A 22,914-nucleotide genomic window follows, 5' to 3' on the forward strand; every position below is an offset into this window, starting at 1 on the left:
TTCACTCGTCCTGTGCATCGCGCTGCTTTAAGATGAGTCCGTTCCAACTTGCCCAGTTTTCTGTTCTCGTTAACCACATTTCTTGTACAATGGACTCTTTTCCTTCGCGCTCGTGTCGTCTCTTGTTTCTTTCACTCGTCCTGTGCATCGCGCTGCTTTAAGATGAATCCGTTCCAACTTGCCCAGTTTTCTGTTCTCGTTAACCGCATTTCTTGTTCAATGGGCTCTTTTCCTTCGCGCTCGTGTCGTCTCTTGTTTCTTTCACTCGTCCTGTGCATCGCGCTGCTTTAAGATGAATCCGTTCCAACTTGCCCAGTTTACTGTTCTCATTAATGACGGGTGAGTTGTTCAAGAAGTGGTTGCTGAAGTTCGATCGTTCGTTCAGCACACAAAGTCAATGCCCGAGCTGAAAGCCACAAGGTCAGTCTTTCTGCCTGCCAGAACGACTGCGGCCCTGCAGCCGATGGATCAGGGTGTCATCAGAAACATTAAGTGCGCATGATTTTGTGCACGGGAAACCAGAAAAGCAGCAGCATCATGTTGCTCACAGCAATGCACATGTTGGTGTGTGCATGGGAGCAGGTCACGCCGTCCACAGTTGCAAACTGCTTCCACCACTGTGGCCTTGCTGCTGGAAGTGGAGACAACGGGAGTCGAGAGCTCCTGCCTGCGGCTGTGCGTGCTGCGCTTCAGGACAACAGTTTTGCTGATTACGTTGAAGTGGACACCAGTGCAGCGGTGTTGGGGAGCAGTCTGTCCCAGAAGAGGCAGAAGACTAGGACGACGAAGAGGAACAGGTGCCCGTGCGTCCGTCCGCAACAGAAGTAATGGAAGCGCTGAATGTCGCGCCTTTTCTTTAGCTTTGAAGAGGGGGAAGAAGACTTCCTGCGTTGCATTTGTGCACTGGAAGACAGAGTGACAATTATAGCCCCCAGAGAGAAGAAGCAGAAGGTGATAACAGATTTTTTTTGGTAAATAAATGTTTTTTGTGCCCTCCGGGCTTCAAACGCATCCATTTCTGCTCACTTTCATTAGTTCGAATTTTGGTTAATTCGAACTGGCCTGGTGGCCCCGTGGAATTGGAATTAACGAGCTTTTACTGTACTTGTAATCCTATTTTACATTTATTATTTGATCAGCATTACATTTAGAACAGAAGTATCATAACGGTAATTTTAAGAGTTGAACTGATGTTTGCAATGCGACGGTATCAGCAAGGACAAAGCTGTTTTAAAATGAAAAGTGAATTGGAATGGGAAGCGCTGTTCTATCGTCAAATAAAACTCCACGTGAAGTAGTAGTTCCCAGAATTTCACAGCACGACTGGAAATTAATAAATATAGCTACTTAAAACAACCACATTACATATCCAGACACACTGATTATGACTTCGAAATTCGAGAATACCTAGGATGAACCTTTACACTTATTCATTCTTTGCACGAATCGTGAAGGAATGGTATCAATTGTACAGTGGTCAGGGTTGCTATAGCAATGATTTGTTCTTTTCAAAACTGTCAATCCCCCAGCTAACACGCGCCGGGCAAAGCGGGGTATTTCTGAGTGAAGAATGAAGAATTGCTAAATTTTAACGTCAGCGTAACTAGAATTGGTGCGATGTAGGATTGTCTTTATTGCCAGTTACATGTTTCACAGCACTGATCACAATTGCCGTTCTCCTTTTTTTGACACCCTGCAAATAAGCTTCACATCGATGGGCCACCAGCAGAGCACCAAATACCATTCACGTTTCTTTTTGCGAGCAGCCACTGCTGTTGTGCGCTGGCAAGCGTGTGCAGCCTCGCTTGTTGAGTCGCCTGCCTGCCTTCCTTTTCATTGAAGCTAATGAGTTGCACTTGCATGCACACATGCTTAAAAATCTGTTCTCTCCCGAAACATCTCTGCCATTCCATTGTCACCAGGCGCCCATTCAAAAGATTTTTCAACAACAAACTGCATTTTATCAGGCGTTTAGTACTTTGGTTTGATGATAAATGTGAAGAGTTAGCTGTACTAGATGCTCTACCGAATATATTACAAACACATGGATATTTGCCACCATGGTACAGCTACTCTGCAGTATGTGACTTCACACTGACACATTTACACAAAAAGCAAATGCCACAAGAACACATGCTGCAAGAATTCTTTGCAGTGCAAGAAAAATGTGACACCTACAATGAATTTTATGACTCAAAAACAGAAGTGCATGGTGGAGGTGCAGTAGTTCAAGGCAAAAGTGGAAAAAATGATATGACTGCCACAGTGCGCATTGGTTTTGACTGCTGATTTTTTACCATCTCTGTGCTGTAGAGCAAATAGTAAAAGAGGATGTCAGAAACGGCATCATCGACACTGATTCCCCGAGTATGCTCATAGCACTGCACTCTAGAAATGCCGCTGAACCCTTAATAGGAAACATCATTCATATTATAATTAATGTCACAACACAGAAACATAGCGTTAAATTTCGCTGGGTTCCTAACCATGTTGGAGTTTTGGGTAAAGAAAAGCAGATGCGTGTGCTGCACAGTCGCGATATGGTCAAATACAACAGGTGGACATACCGCACAGGGATTGTTTGAAGTTGATGCACAATAAGCTCAGAAGTAAATGGCAGGCTGCATGGGAAGAACAGGTAAACAACAAACTGCAATCTGTAAAGCCTCTTTTAAGAGAATTGAAACCATGTGGACTCTAACGGCGTAGACTCTGTCAGTTTAGAAAGTAGACCTTGCCCTATCCCAAGCACATGCGTTCCGTTAGGACACACATCAGCAAGAATGACAAGGTTGCTTATATGACAAGATGCGGAATCTCCGGCGACGCATTTGTGGAACTGCTCACTTTCTACCTCTCCTCGGCATATGTGGAATGGGAAGGAAGCACATATCGGCAAGAGTCTGGAAGGCGTATCATCTTGTGTGTCGCTCCGGTGCTAAGCAACATCCCAGGATTGACCAAAGCATCAAACCGGACATCAGTGGAATGATGTTGAAGGCGTTTAGGTACGTCGACGGTTTTATTATCTTTGTGGGCAAAAACACTTTCAACTGCCTCCTTCTAGACATACTAAAGGCGTCTAAGGAAAGTTCATTCAGCCTCAGTTTCATCTTTGAGCAACGTGCTGCAGTTTGCTGACCTATCTCTTCACTTCCAGGATGACCATGTGTGTTGGAAAAATAATCCGAGGACTGCCGAACCACTACTACATTCCAGCTTGGGACACTCAGAACTGGTGAAGAATGGCATAGCCCAGTCCTCCATTAGAGTATTTAAGACTTGCCATCACATGGTAGAAGAAAAAGCCTAGACGTGCAGATTACCGTGCTGGTAACTGCTGGCTATCCTCATTACGTCATTTCCGGGGCATGCGAGAAGATGGCTCAAAAGATAAAAAAAAACCCTAACGGCCAATCTAAATACAGGCAGCTCCAGAAGATTGCTGTTATTCCTTATGTTCATCGCATGTCTCATGGGCTTAAGAAGTCGCAGCACATTATAAAGTTGATGTCGTTTTTTTCAGCGCCAAAAAAGCTCAACAGAATTTGTCATGCGGCAGAGGATAAGGCCAAACAACAAAACATTGGTGCGCGCAAGAAATGTGGCATTAGACATGCAAATCTGTTTATCGCCTGCAATCGAAACATGGTGCATATGATCCCTGCCACATGTGGGGTTGTGTATATCAGTCAAACAGGTCGCTGCATCAACACGTGCCTCTCAGAACACCGCAGAGCATTAGAAAACGGCACGGGCACACACACCATGCAAATCATGTACAAAAACGCCATGAACAAGGCAAATCCTGTCAAGCTCAACTGGAGCAAACTACGATAATCTTAGTGCATCATGATCAGAGGACAACAGAGATTGTGGAGTTGTACCATATTTTGCCAAGACTGTAGGCTGTGTCGACGAACCACCTATTCTGCTGTCGGGGAAAGAACTTGCATTTTTGGCATATCATCTTTTTCTTTCTTGTTCCTTTGCGTTTCCTCTTTCTTTCTCTTTTTCTTTCTGTGCTTTTTTTCCCTGATTCCTATTAATTCTGAGCATGGAAATAAAACACTTTTGTTGCTAGTAAACACTTGTTGTGTGTGGCTTTTCTTCTGTGTACTGGTCTTTTTTTGCGTTTTAGTATCCATTATGGGACATGAAGGTGGTTTTACAGAAGTTGTTTTATGTCGACTGTGCATTGGCACACACACCTTACACAAAACTTCTCACTGACAAAATAAGACAAACCTCTCTGCGAAATATGTGGTGGTGAACTCACAGTAAACCACATTTTAATTTTATGTAGGAAACTTGAACCACAAAGAGAAAAGTATTTGACAGCATTTCACAATGAATACATCCCATTACGCCCCATGTTGCTTTTAGTAATTGTTGATTTTTCATCTATTCTTAAGTTTTCAAGGAAGCCAGAGTTTTGAACAAACTTTAGTTATAATAAGCTTCAATTTTTACACATCATCATCAGCCTGACTGCGCCCACTGCAGGGCAAAGTCTTCTCCCATGTCTCCAATTAACCCTGTCCTTTGCCAGTTGCGGCCACCGTATCCCCGCAAACTTCTTAATCTCATCCGCCCACCTAACTTTCTGCTGCCCCCTGCTACGCTTGTCTTCTCTTGGAATCCACTCCATTACCATTAAGGACCAGCGGTTATCTTGCCTTCGCATTACATGCCTTGCCCAAGCCCATTTCTTCCTCTTGATTTCGACCAAGATGTCATTAACCTGCATGTGGTTGTTAGCTGCCGCGGTGGCTCAGTGGTTATGGTGCTCGGCTGCTGACCCAAAAGACGCGGGTTCGATCCCGGCCGCGGCGGCTGGAATTTCTTTGGAGGAGAAATTCTAGAGGCCCGTGTACTGTGCAATGTCAGTGCACGTTAAAGAACCCCAGGTGGTCGAAATTTCCGGAGCCCTCCACTACGGCGTCTCTCATAGCCTTAGTCGCTTTGGGACGTTAAACCCCATAAGCCAAGCCAGCCATTAACCTGCATTTGTTCCATCACCCACTCCGCCCACTTCTGATCTCTTAACGTTACACATCATTTTTCTTTCAATAGGACTGATGCTTGGGCGAGTTGGTATGCCATGTTCAAGAAGAACAGCGCGAAAAGACAAGGACCACAGGAAGATACACAAAGACAAGCGCTGTCTTTGTGTATCTTCCTGTGGTCCTTGTCTTTTCGCGCTGTTCTTTCAATAGTTCGCTGCGTTGTCCTTAACTGACGACGCACTTCCTCACCAGAACAGGATTTGGCCACCCTGGTGTAGTACTTGGCCCCAACCTTCTTTGTACAAACCAATTAACCATCTGTATTGAACTTGCTCAAAATCATGCCACTCGATTCATCTACTCAAACTACTTATACTCCACCATTGTTACTTCACTCAAGAAAAATGCATGCCTACCTAACCTTCCAGCAGTGCTGTATAGTTGCAAGGCTATGTTTGTGTCATAAAATGTATCACAACTTTCCTTATGCTCACAATGTATCATAACTTTCCTTCTGCAGAAACCTTATGGATTTTATGTTGTAATTGTAGAAGCATCCTGCTTGTTTGTCTGACGGTTTTAAGAAGTTGTTGTCCGATTGTGGTATTAGTTACCTGGATAATAAGTCTGCCAGTTTGCTCAGAATTTCATTGCAGAACCCTTATGTGGGATCGGAATCTAGTTTCTTAAAATGGCAAGGGTTGCCGAGTTGTCTGCTGGCCCCTTACTTTCTTGCGTTCTGTGAACTCGCCCCCATGCTTTCTCTTTTTCTTTATTTTTCTGGTACTTCAATCTGCTATGCTGACTAGGGGATAGAGACTAGGTTATAGAGAAATGCTTAGAGTATAGCCAACCCCCATATATAGCGTTCATTTATTGCGAGAAAGCATTTGACTGAGTGGAAACCTCAGCTGTCGTACAGGCACTGTGGAATCGGAGTGTAGAAGAGTCTTATGCGAAAATACTGGAAGATATCTATAACGACTGCATAGCTACCATAGTCCTTCATAAAGTCAACAATAAAATTCCAATAAGGAAGGGTGTCAGGCAGAGAGACAAGATCTCGCCAATGCTATTCAGCGCCTGTTTACAGGAGGTATTCCGAGGCCTGGATTGGGAACAGCTGGGGATAAGAGTTAATGGAGAATACCTAAGTAATTTTCAATTCGCTGATGGGATTGCCTTGCCAAGTCACTCAGGAGATGAACTGCAAAGCATGATCAATGAGTTAGACAGGCAGAGTAGAACGGTAGGTCTTAAAATTAACATGCAGGAAACGAAAGTAATGTTCAACAGTGAGTCTTGCAAGGGAACGGCAGTTCACAATTGGCAGTGAGGTGCTGGAAGTGGTAAGGGAATACATGTACTTAGGGCAGGTAGTGGCTGCTGATCCAGATCATGAGAGGGAAATGACTAGAAGAATAAGATTGGTGTAGAGTGCATATGGCATATGGGGCTGTACCTTACCGGTACTCACCTATAGGGCAGAAATGTGGAGGCTAGCGAAAAGGGTCCAGCTTAAATTGAGTACAACGCAGCATGCTGTGGGAAGGAAAATGATAGGTGTAACTTTAACGCAAATGATAGGTGTAACGGTAACGCAGCCAGTCTTGCCAAACCACCTATCGCAGCTGGACACACACAGCCTTTCAAGGCCACGCTCGCTATCTTTCCACACTCCACACCCTGGGATTCCTTTCTGCTGAGCTGGCCTTTTTCTTTTCACAGTTTTGCTGGTCAACTGGTTAATCGACTTTAGCAGCCATCATGCCTGGACAATATTCACCCTCCCCATCCTAACACCCTTCCCACTTCCAACCCTCCTTCCCCTCTCCAGGCCTTCCTCCTCCTCGGAGGGATGACCCTATTTAAACCTCGCCAATGATGAACGCTTTGCCAGACAAAAACAAATCCTCTTGTCGAAATGTTGGCAAGTGCCCTGACGTTGTCTCTCCCTTGTTCACTTTGTGCTGTATGGTAAACTTTTGAAGCAAGCAATTAATTTATTACCTTCAGAAAGTGTTGAGTAGGGCATCTGTTGATACCTTCCCTCTTGTCCTATATATACTCCGTCTCACAAGCTGGTTGTGGCACTGTGGAAGGTAAGGGCACCTTGAACGAAAAGGTTTACTAGGTTTGTCAGAAAAGGTTTACTATTAAATAGCTTTTAAGGCGAAAGCCTTTAATGCCTCATGGTGTGGCATGGCTGTGGTGTCCACAGATGTTGGTGTTTTGATGGGTGTCCATGGAGATATGTGAGAGGGTTACTGTGCAATTTCCTTTCCTCAAATACAATTTTCAGTTTCTTCATTACCACCCCTCTTTCTTCTTTCACTGCCACTTCCTCCCTTCCTGTACAGTGCGGTTAAGGTGTCCACTGAGATGACTGAGAATTACAGCGCCATTTCCTTTCCTCAAAAAGTGTTGCGTTCAAAGGGCAAGGCAGCCAAACAGATGGTGGTGGTGGTGTTCCGTGGACTCCCGTTCCACTCCTAAAGGCAAAGCTTAAGCGCCATTAATTAGTGGTCAATTTGTGCCGAGTGATTAATCAGTAATTAGTCATTAATTAGTACTTTGTCATTACTTCATCATCAATTATGTGTGACGTCACCAGTGTCACATAGGCAAAGTGGTGCGGAAAACGCTTTCGCCTCTACGCACTTTAGACAGTCAAAGTACCCCCTGAATTTTTTTATTTCTGTACCAGCTGGTGTTTGGTCTCTTTATCTTTTCTTTTTTTTTATCTTTGAACAGACTAAACACCGTTTCAGAGGGACTGGCCCAAATTTCTTTTTTTTTTTGTCACCACCAGTTCTTTTGCTGTCACATCAGGTTTTTTTCTCAATGTTTCTGCCGCATGTATGTACAAATATTTACTTCAGCATGGCCACTGCCCAAGGAAGCTGGGTCGTATACAGGCTGGGGCAGCTGTATGTCGATGGAGGCGAAATGCAAAGCAAGCCCGTGTGCTGTGCGATTGTCAACGCACAAGCAGTCAAAAGTAATCCGGAGCCCTCGACTACGGTGTCTGCCATAGCTTGGTGACATTCGCATTCTCACTTTCGCTACTCTCGCTGTGACTGTAATGATTGATCCTGACTTGTACACACACAAGTCATGAACCACGTTAGTCCGTTAGAGGGGTTCACATCACAACTCAGACCAGCACTGCTGGTTGTTGTGTCCTCCAGGCTGATTACAACAGCAGGACCTTGGTTAACAGCATCATCAATGATGTGGTCCAGTTTTTTCATCAGGTAAATTGGTTTTTGGTTCTTGAGGAAAGGAAATGGTGCAGTATCTGTCTCACATATCTCGGTGGACTCGTGCCGTAAGGGAAGGGAGGAAGGTGGGAGTGTAAGAGAGAAAGAGGTGCCGTAGTGGAGGCTTTTCTCATCACATCTTCCTGTTTGAGAGCATGCTCCACATGGCTCTTCCATTTGTCAGCAAACACTTGCATGATGCCTTGCCATGCCAGAGGCTCCACGTCTTGGAACTTAAACGTCTTATTTGCACTTGGCACGAAACTCTTGACGTTGCTCCATACAAGCTCTATAGTGTTCAATTGGCAATAGTATAGGGTGGCAGCGCACAACGCGTTGACCAGCAGCTTCAGCTGTGCAGTCCATACGGTATCGGTCCACGTCTGTGTTTACGCTTTTGACAAGCTTCATGAGCTCCGCCTTCCCCATGTTGCTGCTTCACGCTACACCTTTTCTGGACAGCCAAGCCTGTATGTCCTTTTTGATACTACTCGTGTATCACTTTATCCTGCTTCACAGAGTTGTTTATGGGGGTTTAATGTCCCAAAGCGACTCAGGCTATGAGACACAGTGTAGTGAAGGGCTCCGGAAATTTCGGCCACATTGGGTTCTTCAACGTGCACTGACATCACTCAGTACACAGGCCTCCTAACTTTTCGCCTCCATCAAAATGCGACCATTATGGCTGGGATAGAACCCGCGTCTTTTGGGTCGGCAGCCGAGCGTCATGACCAACGAGCTAGTGCGGCGACATCTTCACGGAACGATATGTTATGTTATCCTGACTATAACACCACCTGGTGGTAGTTGTGGGAGCAGTTTCTGGTTGAACAACTTTTTGTAGTGGTCCCCGTTCATTTCCTCATGGTTGTCACCCGAGCTTTTCTTAGCTCGGAAGACTTCTGCTGTGCCTTCGACAAAACCACATTCGCTACCGCAATGCGTCACAATCTGCCGCCTTTGCCACTGGGGTTTTGAAGACTGGTCGACAGTCCAGATCGCCGTGCTTCTTAGAGAGACTGGATGGTGCTATCAATGCACACCCGACTACGCGTGTGGCCGGCGTTGACCTGCATTTCATTGGTGAAAAAAATTGGCCTACCCTGGTGTTGCAGCTCTGCTATCTCGTGCAGGTACCGGTGGGAACACTGCACAATGTGCTTCGCTTCGATCAACAGTGCATTCCGAGAGCGTTTCTTGTACTGGAAGCCAAGCTTCTTCAGCATCCTTTTCATTGTCGCTGGGGGACAGCTGGTAGCGTGTCGTCCTGTTTGGAACGCTGCACCACCTTGGCGATAGCTGGTATTTCCCCTCTCTGGAAAAAGTTGTGCACCACCCTTTCACAACACACTCAGGTTGAAATCGTTCAGCTTCTTTATTCGCTTCGAGCCTTTTCCACAAGAATGCTTCTTCAGTGACAGCACTCTGCCCACCTTCCCCGTCTACGTTGTCCACTGGTAGAGCATTCGCTCGCTCACCTGGGTGAGTTTTGCAGTCCTCTTGATGAGCGAGTTCAAACTTGAACTGCCCCCCCACTCGATGCGAAGCGCTTCAAGTAAGTTTAAAGCTAACTGCGTTGCCAGCTTGGGGGAACCGTGCACTTTTGGTGGATGGTACACAGGCAACACGGGCAACGTAGTGTTGCTGAAAGACTGCACATCACCTCTTAGCCACAGGCCTCCACAGAGCTGTGTCTGTGTGGGTTTGTCTATGAATTTCATGACTGATTGAAACACTCTCTATAGTTTAGGAATGTCGGTCCGAACTATGTTTTAAATTTCTGTGTTGCTAGTTTGCAAAATAGTCCTAGACTGCTCAGATATTTGAGGGACTATTTGCTGTGCTTCTGCAGCCCTGATTGGATGAGAGAGCTCTACCTTTGACAGTGCTGCAAACAGCTTGTGAGACGGAGTATAGTTATGTTCAGGGATATAATGAAATGGGACAAAGAGTGCATGTTTGTTCTTTAAGCTCAGTTTCAAACAAAGGCATTTGCCATGTTTCTGTGAGTGCAAAGTGCAGTATATCCTGTTAGCCTAGAGGGCATCCATGAAGCTACCCTCTAACTGGCCACATCTCTTCCGCATGTATGTGCAGGTGATCACAGAGGAGGAAGCCAATAAACGCGGCGAGTGGTACGACGCCCAAGGCACCACATACCTGTTTGACCTTGACTACCACCTCACAGAAGAATCTTTGGATCAAGGGCCTATGTACACTGTGGATGCCGGAACATTTGGGAACATTAGCCATTTTGTGAACCACTCGGTAAGGATTTGAGGCAGCGTGGAGGAATGCGTGCCGCTTTTGTCATCAGCATTCTTCCCTGCGTCATCATCATCAACCTGACTACGCCCACTGCAGGACAAAGGCCTCTCCAATTAACCCTGTCCTGTGCCAGCTGCGGCCACCCTATCCCCGCAAACTTCTTAACTTCATCCGCCCATCTAAATTTCTGCTGCCCCTTGCTGCGCTTCCCTTCCCTTGGAATCCACTCTGTCACCCTTAAGGACCGTCGATTATCTTGCCTTCGCATTACTTGCCCTGCCCAAGCCCACATCTTCTTCTTTTTCGACTAGGGTGTCACTAACCCGGGTTTGATCCCTGACCCACTTTGCCCACTTCCTGTCTCTTAACATTACATCTATTGTTTTCTTTCTGTAGCTCGCTGCGCTGTCCTTAACTTAGGTTGAACTCTTTTCATTAGCCTCCATGTTTCCGCTCCATAGGTGAGTACCAGTAAGATATAACTGTTAAATATTTTCACTTTAGGGGTATTGCTAAACTGCCATTCATGATCTGAGAGAGCCTGCCAAATGCGCTCCACGCCATTCGTATTCTTCCCGTTGTTTCACTCTTATGATCCAGATCTGTGGTCACTACCTGTCCTAAGTAGACCTATTCCATTACCACTTCCAGCACCTCGCTACTAATTGCAAACTGCTGTTTCCTTCCGAGACTGTTGAACATTACTCTGGGTTTCACAGTACTGCTCTGCCTGTCTAACTCACTGATCATGTTTTGCAGTTCATTTCCTGAGTGACTTAGCAAGGCAATGTCATCAGCGAATCGCATGTTACTGAGGTATTCTACATTAACTCTTATCCCCAGCTGTTCCCAATCCAGTCCTCGGAACACCTCCTGCAAAAGGCGGTGAATAGCATTGCCTAGATCGTGTCTCCCTGCCTGACACCCTTCCTCATTGGAATTGTGTGGCTGATTTTATGGAGGACTATGGTAGCTGTGCAGCAGTTATAGATACCTTCCGGTATTTTTGCATAAGGCTCTTCTAAGCCCCGATTGTGCAACGACTGCATGACTGCTGAGGTTTCGACGGGCCTGTGTCCTACCAGGATGATCAATCACTGCCTCTTTCAGCTGAAGGTGCATGTCTTGGGCTGAGAGGTGCGGCCGGAACCCGAACATGGTGTCAGGGAAGAAGATGTTAGTTTCAAAGTGTCGGTGGAGCCAGGTTGAGCCAGAATCTGGGTACTAAGGCGCTCGTCTACCAAGCGGGGGTACCTGGGTTCGAACCTGACCGCGGTAGCCGCGTTTCGATGGAGGCGGAACGCAAAAGGTGCCCGTGTGCTGTGCGATGTCAGTGCAGGTTAAAATCACCCCAGGTTGTTGAAATTATTCAGAGACCTCCACTAGGACATCTCTTTCTCTCTTTCTTCTTTCACTCCCACCTTCCTTCCATCCCTTAGGTGCGGGTCAGGTGTCCACCGAGGTATGTGAGACAGATGCTGCGCCATTTCCTTTCCTCAAAAACCAATTTTTTAATCTTCATCGCACAGCACACAGATGTTTTTTGTATTTCATCTCTACCAAACAACAGTCGTCAGGATTTGACGCGCAGCTTAGATTGCACATAAAGAAGTTAAAGTTAAATAAGCAAGCAACATATTTATAATAATTTTTAGCGGAATGGATAAATTGAAAATATCACGGAGAATCGCTTCATTAAAAACAATTTGTTTCTGGGCTGTATTTGTTTATTCGACTGAATGGACAATGCACAATGCCGTAATTCCTGTACCCTTAGTTTCTTCGTGCCGCCGCTGTGGCTTAGGTTATGACGCTTGGCTGCTGACCCGAAAGACTCAGGTTTGATCCCGGTCGCGACGGTCAAATTTCGATGGAGGCGAAATTCCCGTGTACTGGCTGGGCGTTGTCAGTGCACGTTGAAGAACCCCAGGTGGTCAAAATTTCCATAGCCCTTCACTACAGCATCCTTCATAGTCTTAGCCGCTTTGGGACGTTAAACCCCCATAAACCAAACCAGTCTTAGTTTCTTCCATGCAGACTTGGCTGTTTGTGCCACGTACAATTCAGAAGATGTTTCTGTTGATGACCTGAATAGTGGCGCACTTGCAAAGATTGAATGCCATGGAAGGCACACACTGTCATTCACTCTTTCTTTAACTCACGGAAGGCAACAAGTTCTTTTTCTTCCAGATGTATTAGATGCACAACTTTCAGTTTCTCGGTGGAATCAGTTACAAAGTCTCTGGCTGTCCGAATTGCACTCTCAGGGTTTGCTCTCAGATTGTTGAGCACAGCTTGGTGCTTAACGAGTCCTCCAACTCCGTCGCACGCTTTTCTCCCCGTGTTCAGTTGCTAAGAGTATTCATTGGGTATTAGGACAATCGTTCTTTCCAAACTTGAAAAGCTGGCATCTATTTTTGAAATGACTGGTGGCTCCATCACTCACGTATGTTACTTTGTAATACACCGGCAGGTTGTTGTCTACCCATTCTTTCACTTCCTTTACAGCCAAACGGGCATGAGCGGAGTCATGGCTCAAGTTGTCACTAACAGTGATGAAACTTTTCTAGATTTTCTTGTTGTGATCACATACGTAGATATTCATACTCTTGTGTCTCGTCGTTTCTTTCCTTGTGTCCTCATCCATTGTGCGCTGTTGAGTCCTGTTATTGACACTTGTTTCTTTTGCCAGTGGTATGACCGAACCTCTTCAGCGGCCCTCATGGTGGCTCAGTGGTTATGGCGCTTGGCTGCTGACTCGAAAGACGCAGGTTCAATCCCAGCTGTGACGGGATGGAGGCGAAATTCTAGAGGCCCGTGCACTGTGCGCGATGTCAGTGCACGTTACAGAACCCCAGGTGGTCGAAATTTCCGGAGCCCTTCACTATGGCGTCCCTCATAGCCTGAGTTGCTTTGGGATGTTAACCCCAATAAATCAAATCAATAAATCAAGGAACCCCAGGTGGTCGAAATTTTCAGAGCCCTTCACTATGGCGTCCCTCATAGCCTGAGTTGCTTTGGGACGTTACATCTCCATAAACCATAAACCTGAACCTCTTCAGGAAGCACGACAGTCCAGTTTTAGGCAAAATCAAAGTGGCATACAGTGCTGCCACACTGTGTGCATTGCTTTTCCTCCTAGATCGCTTTACCTTGTGTCTTCCTAATGTGGTTGTGCACAATCCATCTTGCTGCAAACGCCCGAAGATGATTAAAAAAAAGTGTCAGCATTCAAAGCCTTTTTCAGAAAGCTAGGTCGTCTGACTCCCATGTCCCTAACAGTATATCTTCGTCGTCTGGGATATAAAGTTCCTCCAGTGACAGAGACCTGCCTTTTAAACAGTGATTGCATTCACCTAAAAGGCACTGCGTTGATGATAGAACGCAAATGAATGCTGGGTGAATGTCGTCAGCATCGGTTCGGTGGCCAGTAACGTTCTCAAGAGTGGCGAGACAGAGTTTGTAGTTGGCGCAAATGATACAAACATACGCATCATGCTGGGAGTAACATTTGCCCATCGTGGTAGCAAGGTGTACAATTTTGATAGGCCAATGCCAGAGTCAGGATGGTCATCTTAGTATTTGCGAAAAATATCTCTAATTGATCTTGTCATGAGACGTTTTGTTACTGATTTTTTTTTTTCTATCGATGGTAGCAGAGAGGACATCCTTTTTTTGTTAGGACTTCGTCTGGAACATTCCAATTTGTCCTTTGTGTAGTACTCACACGCCACAGAAATGCACTCAGGCTAACCTTATGCCTGTACTCTCGACAACCTTGCATAGCACAGCTCCCCAAATGTATTTTTATTCAATATCCTGTATTTGTACTATCCCTCCCCCCTTTCTTTCCTTCTCCCTGTCCTTTTATTCCAGCTAGCCGCAGCTCAGGTGCTTCAGGCTTCAATGGCAGATGCCACGACTAGCAGCATCTGTTCCTTCCATATTTATTTTTATTTTTCTTAATAATAAATAGCTACTAACAACAACAACAACCTTATGCCTGTTGAAACGATATTGTTGGTACCACAATTTTCTTTCAGCTTTCCGGACTTGTTGATTAGATACATCGATGCTTGAGGGGCAAGCTTCTTAATCAGTTTTTTTTTGCCAGTATTGATGGCAGGAGAGTGAGAGGTTGGAAATGTCGTCGGTTTGTCGCACATGCTACACAGGCTTGCTGAGTGCTTTCGAAAGGTCTACTGTGTGTACAAGGAGCACCTTTCTTCTGGTGAATTTCCCATTCCTTAAATTGGCTGTATGCCCGGCGTGTCTTGCAGATTACGCTGCCTTCTGCACCTCACTTTGTTTCCTCTTGATGTAATCAGGCCTGCCCCGATTTCTCACTGTGCCTGGCGGTTTCAGCGGGTACACGTTGGTAGCCACACTGCTTCGGTTGAAGTTGATTTCTTCCTCAGGGGGCATAAAAATATCATTACTCAACTGCGTGCTCCGTGAAGGTATTTCTTTGCAGAAATAGCGAAAGCGCTCGTTGCACAAGCAGTCAGTCTCATTGACATTCACATGTCTTTCGGATATTAGAAGTTCCTTCAAAACATTGATGTCTGGGTTGGCAAAGCTGTGAAAATTTCCCTTCTTTGCAGTGAGCTTCTTGTGCTTGGAAAGGTAAGCTGCAGAAAACACTTGCCCAGAGCTATACTTTGTCACCATGAGACGCACTTGAGCAGTGGCATAAGAGCAAAACAAAAACACAAGCACGTCTCGCGCTCACCTGCACCAGAAGTGAACATTCGACAACCGGTCAGGAGTGTTGGGCCTGGGCTCCCTTCCAGCCTAAGTGGATTAGAACATGGACTCTTGTCTGGCGTAGCCATGATGGTAGTGGCGACCGCAAGTCTCCTCTGGAAACAGCCAGCACATCTTTGCCAGTGCACCCTTTGTCTACTTGACGAAGATTGCTCCCAAGGCCTGCCGTAATGGAGGGCTCGGGTGTCTTCTGGCTCCAATCGCCCTGCTGGGCTGTGTCACAGTGCGGCCGTTATCCACCAAAAAGAATGTTGCGCTGAACTTTGAGCACTAAAGGCCTCGTTTCCAGTGGGTTCCTTGACATGCCGTTCCCCGTGGCGGTGGCCAGCCGTGCATTATCCCCATTTGTTGCGATCATGTCTGGAGACAGACGACCAGTTTCAGGCGGCTTTCTCTACTCTGTGTGCCTGTCTGAGGACGCGAAAACGAACTCCCACCATGTCGCCTCTTAAAAGCGTCTGGGGCGCATGCGCGCCTGCTCGGTAGCCCTGCGCTCATGGCCGTTTCGGAGCCCAAATCGCGTTGAAATTGAAGTCTTTGGTGCGGCCAACATCTTTTCGCTACTCCAGGCCTTTTCGAAGAACCTGAAGATCTAATCCTGTCTGCATTCTATACATTCTGTAGATGTGGCAGGCAAGAAGTCGGATCTGCATCAATTGTCAATCCTTGTGCAAAGGTCTCATTGGAGGGGCCATAGCTACTACAGCAATCAAATTATACAACATGTTTTTAATGATTTCAAAAGCTGATATGGAGGAAAATATGTGGGAAAAGTTAAAAAATGTTAATGTTGTCAGAAGTTTCAAATTGTTCTTTGTTTTCTTGAAGTTAGTGTGATCATATCTCTTTATCAAAAAGCCATATAAATATGAACTTCAGCAGTTTGATTGATCAGTTTGCATAGAACGTAATGCATAATGACTGCCACTCTGCCACAAGCCTTTTTTGACATTAACACCTGCAAAGTAGACAGAACAACATTTCCTGGGCTGACTTTGACAAATTTTTTAAAATATCTATACCTTCCAGACAGACAAAAATAACTGAGCACAAATAAAGACATCTATATTACTCAATTTTCAGATGCTTAACATTAATATATTTTATGTAATTCATAACAATGTTGGCCAAAACAGCAGGCATGTAAGGGCGAACTCCACCTCTTTGTTGTTAATAATTTCCAGTGCTTTAAAAAAAAAAAAATTTCCTTGAGGGGGGGGGGGGGGGGGGAGAGGGGAGGAGATCTCTTCTTTCCAGTCATCAGGCAACGATATATAAAAATTCCAAATTAATTTAACAGGTCAAACGGCCATGCTTTGTTCAATCTCGTGTGGAACCACCTTGTATAGCTTTTTTACCTGCCGCCTCTTTTCGACTTGGTGAAATAAAAACGCTTTGATTGGTTAGTTGGTTGACTGATTGATATCATTGAATGCATGTTTTATTTATTGATGTCAGATTTAAAGCAAAGCCAGAGGTGCAGACAATGTGCTAACACCATGAAAGTTCACTTGACGGAAAGCACGATAGATGATGGATTGCATTGCATGGAGGTGAACAAACCTACGGGCATGTCAGTTCCTACATATCTGCTTACTTAATGTTCCACAGCAACTATAGTTTGAAGAGCCTTCGCTGATGAGCATTGCTGTGCTGTGGATAACATAACCGTAACTTTTGGGCCCATTTTAAAAGAGCTTGCTTGATCGTGTCGTGTTTTCATCATTAATTTATTTTTTCCACATTTTTGTTCTTGCCTGGTGAAGTTTGCTTATGGCAACACTTGGACAAAATACACATTTTGTTGTATATCCTTTTTGCTGAAAAATAAGTTATCAATGAGCCTGGACCCTTAGATAAAACCACTAGTGACACGATTAACGAGACATCGTCACGCCCAGTCCTTAACGCCTTATAGTGCCAGAACCAGCTTGTATAAATATTCTTATTTTCTGCGAACAATAACTGAGTGGAACAAGCTTCCTTTGACTGCACTCTTAAGCACTGAGAGCATTGCCAGTTTTTTATAACGACTTTTGTATGCTGTACTTCCAGTTCTGCCGAGTCATTGTGTTCAATTTGACTGTTTTTTTTGTTCGAATCATGCATTGGTTGTCTTTGGTTTGTTTATCTTTTAGTTTGTGTGCTAAGTGTTACTTTGCCTTGTGTCTCGTATTGCCCCTCCTGCCTGGGCCTACTAAGGCTGGCAGTATTGAATAAATAAATAATACCCAGTGTGATGACGCAGTCCGTACAAGTGCGCTCAGTTGTGAATAGACCAAAGAGATAAGAGGGAGCTATTTTTGAATCTCCTTCTCACCTTTTTACGGGTTGCAGTGTGAGCCAAACATGGCTGTCTGCATGGTGTGGATTAACAACCTGGACGTCCGGATGCCGCGCCTGGCATTCTTCACAAAACGGGACATCTGTGCCCATGAAGAGCTGACCGTCGACTACAAGATGTCCAGTGCAGGTCAGTACCTCGGACTTGTTTGCCACTAACTGAGCAGCGATACTTTTCAGTTATGCCACCCTTGCTGGTACTTTCACTCTTGGTGTGAGTGCAACCCAAGTAGTACCCCAGTGCTTTGGGCATGTTACTCAGGTTTCTGGCCGCTGAACACACAAGGGTAGGGAAATGAGAGGCTCGTTATGATATACACGTAAAAGAAGCCAACAGTCAATGGAACCATGGAATGATGGTCCACAGGGGTGGTAGATCGGGCTAGTTGGTGCTCAGATGGACCCGCCGCGGTGGCTCAGTGGTTACGGTGCTCGGCTGCTGACCCGAAAGACACGGGTTCGATCCCGGCCGCGGCGACTGAATTTCAATGAAGGCGAAATTCTAGAGGCCCGTGTGCTGTGCGATGTCAGTGCACGTTAAAGAACCCCAGGTGGTCGAAATTTCCGGAGCCCTTCACTACGGCGTCCCTCATAGCCTGAGTTACTTCGGGACGTTAAACCCCAATAAACCAAACCAAACCAAACCAAACCGGTGCTCAGATGTTATATAGAGCTCACTCAAATTCGATGTGGACAAAGTGCTCATCCGTGTCTACCATCCCTTTGTGTCAAATTTCAGTTCTCCCTCAGTGAGATTTAATGGTGGTGTTGGTCAAAGTGGGAAATTAGTAGCGTAATTATTTTTCAGATGAAAGGCAACTTAGCAGAAAAAGCCAGCCGCATGCTGCTGGTGGGATCCGAACCCGAGAGGTTGCGTACTTGCCTTGCCAACCAAACAGCACCGCACGAGACCAGTGGAGGTTGTGTGGGTTTTGATCCCACCAGCAGCACGTTAATTTTTTTTCTCCTAAAAATTGTGCTACTGATTTCTTTCTTTGATCAACACCACCACTAAAGAAAAAAATTCAGGAGGCACTTTGACTGTCTAAAGTGGGTAGAGGCGGAAGCGTTTTCCGCACCACCTTCGCTGTTTCTGTGGCACCGGTGGCGTCACATATAATTGAGTACTAATTACTAAGTGATGACAAATCAGTAATTAATGGTTAATTACTGATTAATGCCTGAATACTAATTAACTGCTAATTAATGACGCTTAAGCTTCGCCTTTAGGAGTGGAACGCGACAGCGCGTTGTAGCGCTGCCAGGGAGTCCATGGAACACCACCCGTTCAGCGCGATGCCTTGCCCTTTGAACGCAACGCTTTTTGAGGAAAGGAAATGGCGCAGTAGCTCTCTGTCATCTCGGTGTACACCTGACCCGCACCGTAGAGGAAGGGAGGAAGTGGGAGTGAAAGAAGATAGATAAAGAGGAGCCGTAATGAAGAAAATGAAAATTGTATTTGAGGAAAGGAAATTACGCAGTAACTGTCTCACAAAATTCAGGGGGCACTTTTTTGACCTAAAGTGTGGTCACTGATGTCCCTAAGAGTGGAACGCGACAGCGTCTTGCAACGCTGCCAAGGAGTCCATAGAACGACATCGCCCATTCGGTTCTACGCCTCGCTCGTCTGTAAATTGGTTTTTGAGGAAAGGAAACGTATCTGTCTCTCATTTGTCGGTGGACACCTAAACCTCGCGGGAAGGGAATGGAGGAGGATGAAAGTGAGTGAAGACACCGTATTCACTAGACGCGCCTTTGTTCATTCCAAACCATCGAGCTGGCATGGCGTAGTGGATAGCATGCTCGTCTCTCACGCCGAAGACCGGGGTTCGATTCCCGAGCTCGACCAATTTCTTAATCGGTTTTATTTATTTATATGGCCTGACTAGTAAAGCTAATTAGGCTAATTGGGTAATTAAGCGGTTAACTAAGCTCAGTCCCACTTGGAGCATCACTATACGATCCCTTCAATTGGTTGCATGGTTACTTGGCAAAGTACAATTGGCCCCGTTTGAATTTCGTGCACTGTGACGTCACGACCGTTTCCACCAATTGAAAAGCGTGACATTTTCTGTCGACAACTGCTGCTTACAACGATGAGACATTAAAGGCTTCCGCCTTAAAATTCCCCCTTGCTCTCAGTGAGGGGACATAGGGATGTTCACTGCTCTTTGTGCAGTGGACTACCTCTGAGATGAACACGAGAATATCTTGTAAATCTGTCCTGCTTGTCAGAGTTTGGGTTTAACGACAGTGTGTGAACTATCGGGTCCTGTGATAGCATATATGCATTAGAGTAGTGGAAGGAAGCAATAAAAGATAAGGTGGTGGTGACGAAAAACTTTTTTTGGCGCAGCCCTCATTGTTCAAAATTTCAGAGGTGGGCTGACTCCTGGTCATGGGTGGGGGTCCTGCATGCTGCTTGCAGTCAGCCATTGTGCCAGCAATCACTTTAAGCTCCCAAAAAGAAGTGTGTGAAACAATCCTGCATGCTGCTTGCAGTCAGCCATTGTGTTGTTCTACGGCAGTTGCTCATTTTGCCACATGGAAGGACACTGGCATAATGTTGACTGAAGGTGTTTGCTACCCTCATGTTTCCCAAAGAAAAGAGGAAAGTTGCCACATCATGAGAGTGCCTGATTACACGCAAGTCCAGCTGCAATCCACCATTGCTGTTGCTGGCTGAGTGCCCACACCACAGCATCCATGGTGGTGCCCATGCAGATCATCCAAGTGTGCTCAAATCTTTCTCCTTTTCACAGTGGTAGCTGTTATTCGCATTACATCTAGTGGTCTTGTTGTTCTGCTCTCAGTGTGCGAGGCACAGGATTGACGCGTGAAATCATACTTACATACGCAAGAGAGAAAAAAAATTCATAGTGAGATACCTACGGCATATATGCGTTAGCATTAATTTCTTAAAGCATTCTACGAGAACCAACATTGTTCATGGCACATAAGTACAACCACTCTGGAGACTCTAGGAGACCGCTCAGCACATGTTCAGCCCGTGTTAGCGTTTCTACCTTGATTTTCAGCGTTGATCTGTTGCTATAAGACATGATAATGCTGCTACAAAACACTTCTCGCCACTGCATGTAGCTTGGCAAGGCTCTTTCATGCAGTGTAAAGCTATCTGAGCTACCTGCCATACTTTCACCCGTTTACTTTTCCTTTCAGCCACTGAAGCGCACGACCGTGAGAAAAGCCACCTTTTCAGCCACGTCCGCATCGAGTGCAAATGTGGGTCTGAAAACTGCCGCAAGTTTCTCAATTGATGATAAGGACATGGAATCCTAGGCTTGTAAAAGGCGACGGACGCTTCGTCGCTACTTGTGCCACCGGTGGTGGTGGCTGCTGTCTGTTTCATCATCAGTTCAGTGGATCCAGCCAGTAAACTGAGCCCTGCTATGGGCTGTGTTAGTTTTTGCGAATGTTACATGACAGGTTTGACTGTGCTGGCTTTGTTGCTGTGAATGCTGCACTGAGGCAAGAGGTGATAAGTGCTTTCTGGCGTAGAAAACAGTGGCACTGGGTTGTTGCCAGGATGCAGAGAGTTTGCAACTCTCTTTTCTTAGGGCCTCATTTGATTGTTACACCTGCAGCCTGTTGGTCAGTTAGGAGCTGCTCCGAACCGATTTGTCTCAATCCATCCATGTAGTGTTTCTCCGTGTTTGTGTGTGCTCAGACCTCATACCCACAAAACAAGACTGCCTGCTTGAGAAATGAGCCAGCAGCATTCGGAGCAAGACTTGTTGAGACATTTTGTTAGATGTTATTAGATTTTTGCAAAGGTGGTGTGGACTCTGCCTTATAGTAGTTATTTTGCTTTATATTTCAACTGATTGGCATTATGTCTTTTTTATTTGACCTGTAGGAAGGCTATAGCAACTGGTGATTTTTGTTTGGCTTTCTTATGGAAATTGTTAGGTCACTTGAAGCTAAGCTAACTTGCGGCAGTGGCGGCCTGCATGAAAACTATAAGTTAGCTGACCAGCCGAGTCCCTCTTTTGCAGCAGATGAAGCCTGTGCAGTGCAAGGGTCTTTAAACAGGGGTTATCTCAGTGGCTCAGCCCAAGTGTGCAACTGTGGAGGCCTGTTCATATACCTCATCACGTCCATTGCATCAGTCATCAAGTATAGTAGCTGTGAGTGTGCATCTTTGTGCAAGATGGTAAAAAGAAAGCTGTAATTTTTTTTTTTTTCTGCTTTCTGGCCGGGACGTGCCCCAGCGCAACACTGCCTTGGATCATCTGCAGGTTGTTTCACCCTGCTGTTCATGTTTACACACTCGTGCCAACTTCACATTACTACTTGAGCAGCCTCTGTGCCCTGCTAGGCCCTCTGTACATACAACTTTTGATGCTACTTGTTGGATTGCCCCAAAGTTTCCGAATTTGTCTTCACAGTGTTGGTAATGGGGCTGTTGCGCATCATTGTAAGGTATGCAGCCCTCCCTTTGTACGGAAGACTCTGTGCAAACAAATTCTAGTACAATGTGCATATCCATTTTCACTATTAAGGGGGGACCCTGGTCTTTGAAAAAAAAAAATTTATTAATGAAGTCACAGTTATGAAATTTCCAGGCCACATGTAGTTTTGTGCGCTGATTCTGGATATGTCATTTAATTTCGTGTAAAACAATTCCTTGAGCACTTGTGCAATTTTTATGCAAGTATTTTGGGAAAAGTTTTGCAGAAAATTTGCTGCAGGAAACTCGCTGAAATGCATACCATTGGGTTCTCTTGACATCAAGGATGCAATAAGGGTAAATTATCACCCTGGCTATCATAGAACTTGAGTTATAGAGTTTTGAAGTTGTCGCTTCAGAAATGAGAAGAAAAGTGTGTATTCCTGTTTGTGAAGTGGCAGCTTCAGTACCCTGTAACTCAGGTTCTATGATAGCCAGGATGATAATTTTACCCTTATTGCATTCTTTGGTGTCAAGAGAGCCAAATGGCATGCATTTCAGCGAATTTCCTGCAGCAAATTTTCTTATATGCTCTCTCCAAAAGACTTGCATAAATATTGCACAAGTGCTCAAGGAATTGTTTTACACAAAATTAAATGACATATCTAAAATCAGCACACAAAAATACATGTGGCCTGAAAATTTCATTACTATATCTAGATTAATAAAATTTTTTTTTCAAGACCAGGGTTTAAAAGAGTGCCCGAGAAGAATTCTGGCTGTTATCATTCCTGTATTTATGTTTGTTGAGGAAACTACTACTGCATTACAATTTTCTGTACGCTCACGTAAT

At 45.3% G+C, this 22,914-nt stretch overlaps 1 protein-coding gene and 1 pseudogene across 2 annotated transcripts in view; both read left to right on the forward strand.

The window, feature by feature from the left end:
* Positions 1–22,695, forward strand: part of LOC149334775 (histone-lysine N-methyltransferase SUV39H2-like) — a 59,815-nt gene extending 37,120 nt beyond the window's left edge. For both annotated transcript variants that reach the window (XM_089551397.1, XM_089551398.1), the window contains 3 exons: positions 10,370–10,540; positions 17,645–17,780; positions 20,831–22,695. In XM_089551397.1, coding sequence (XP_089407523.1) covers positions 10,370–10,540; positions 17,645–17,780; positions 20,831–20,928 — 405 coding nt within the window. In that variant the 3' untranslated portion in view covers positions 20,929–22,695. The remainder of the gene's footprint in view (positions 1–10,369; positions 10,541–17,644; positions 17,781–20,830) is intronic.
* LOC149334776 (uncharacterized) lies at positions 39–975 on the forward strand (annotated as a pseudogene).
* Positions 22,696–22,914: the final 219 nt, after the last annotated feature.

The sequence above is a fragment of the Amblyomma mixtum genome, chromosome 7 (genome assembly GCF_055824585.1).
Source record: "Amblyomma mixtum isolate Tamu chromosome 7, ASM5582458v1, whole genome shotgun sequence".
NCBI lineage: Eukaryota > Metazoa > Arthropoda > Arachnida > Ixodida > Ixodidae > Amblyomma > Amblyomma mixtum.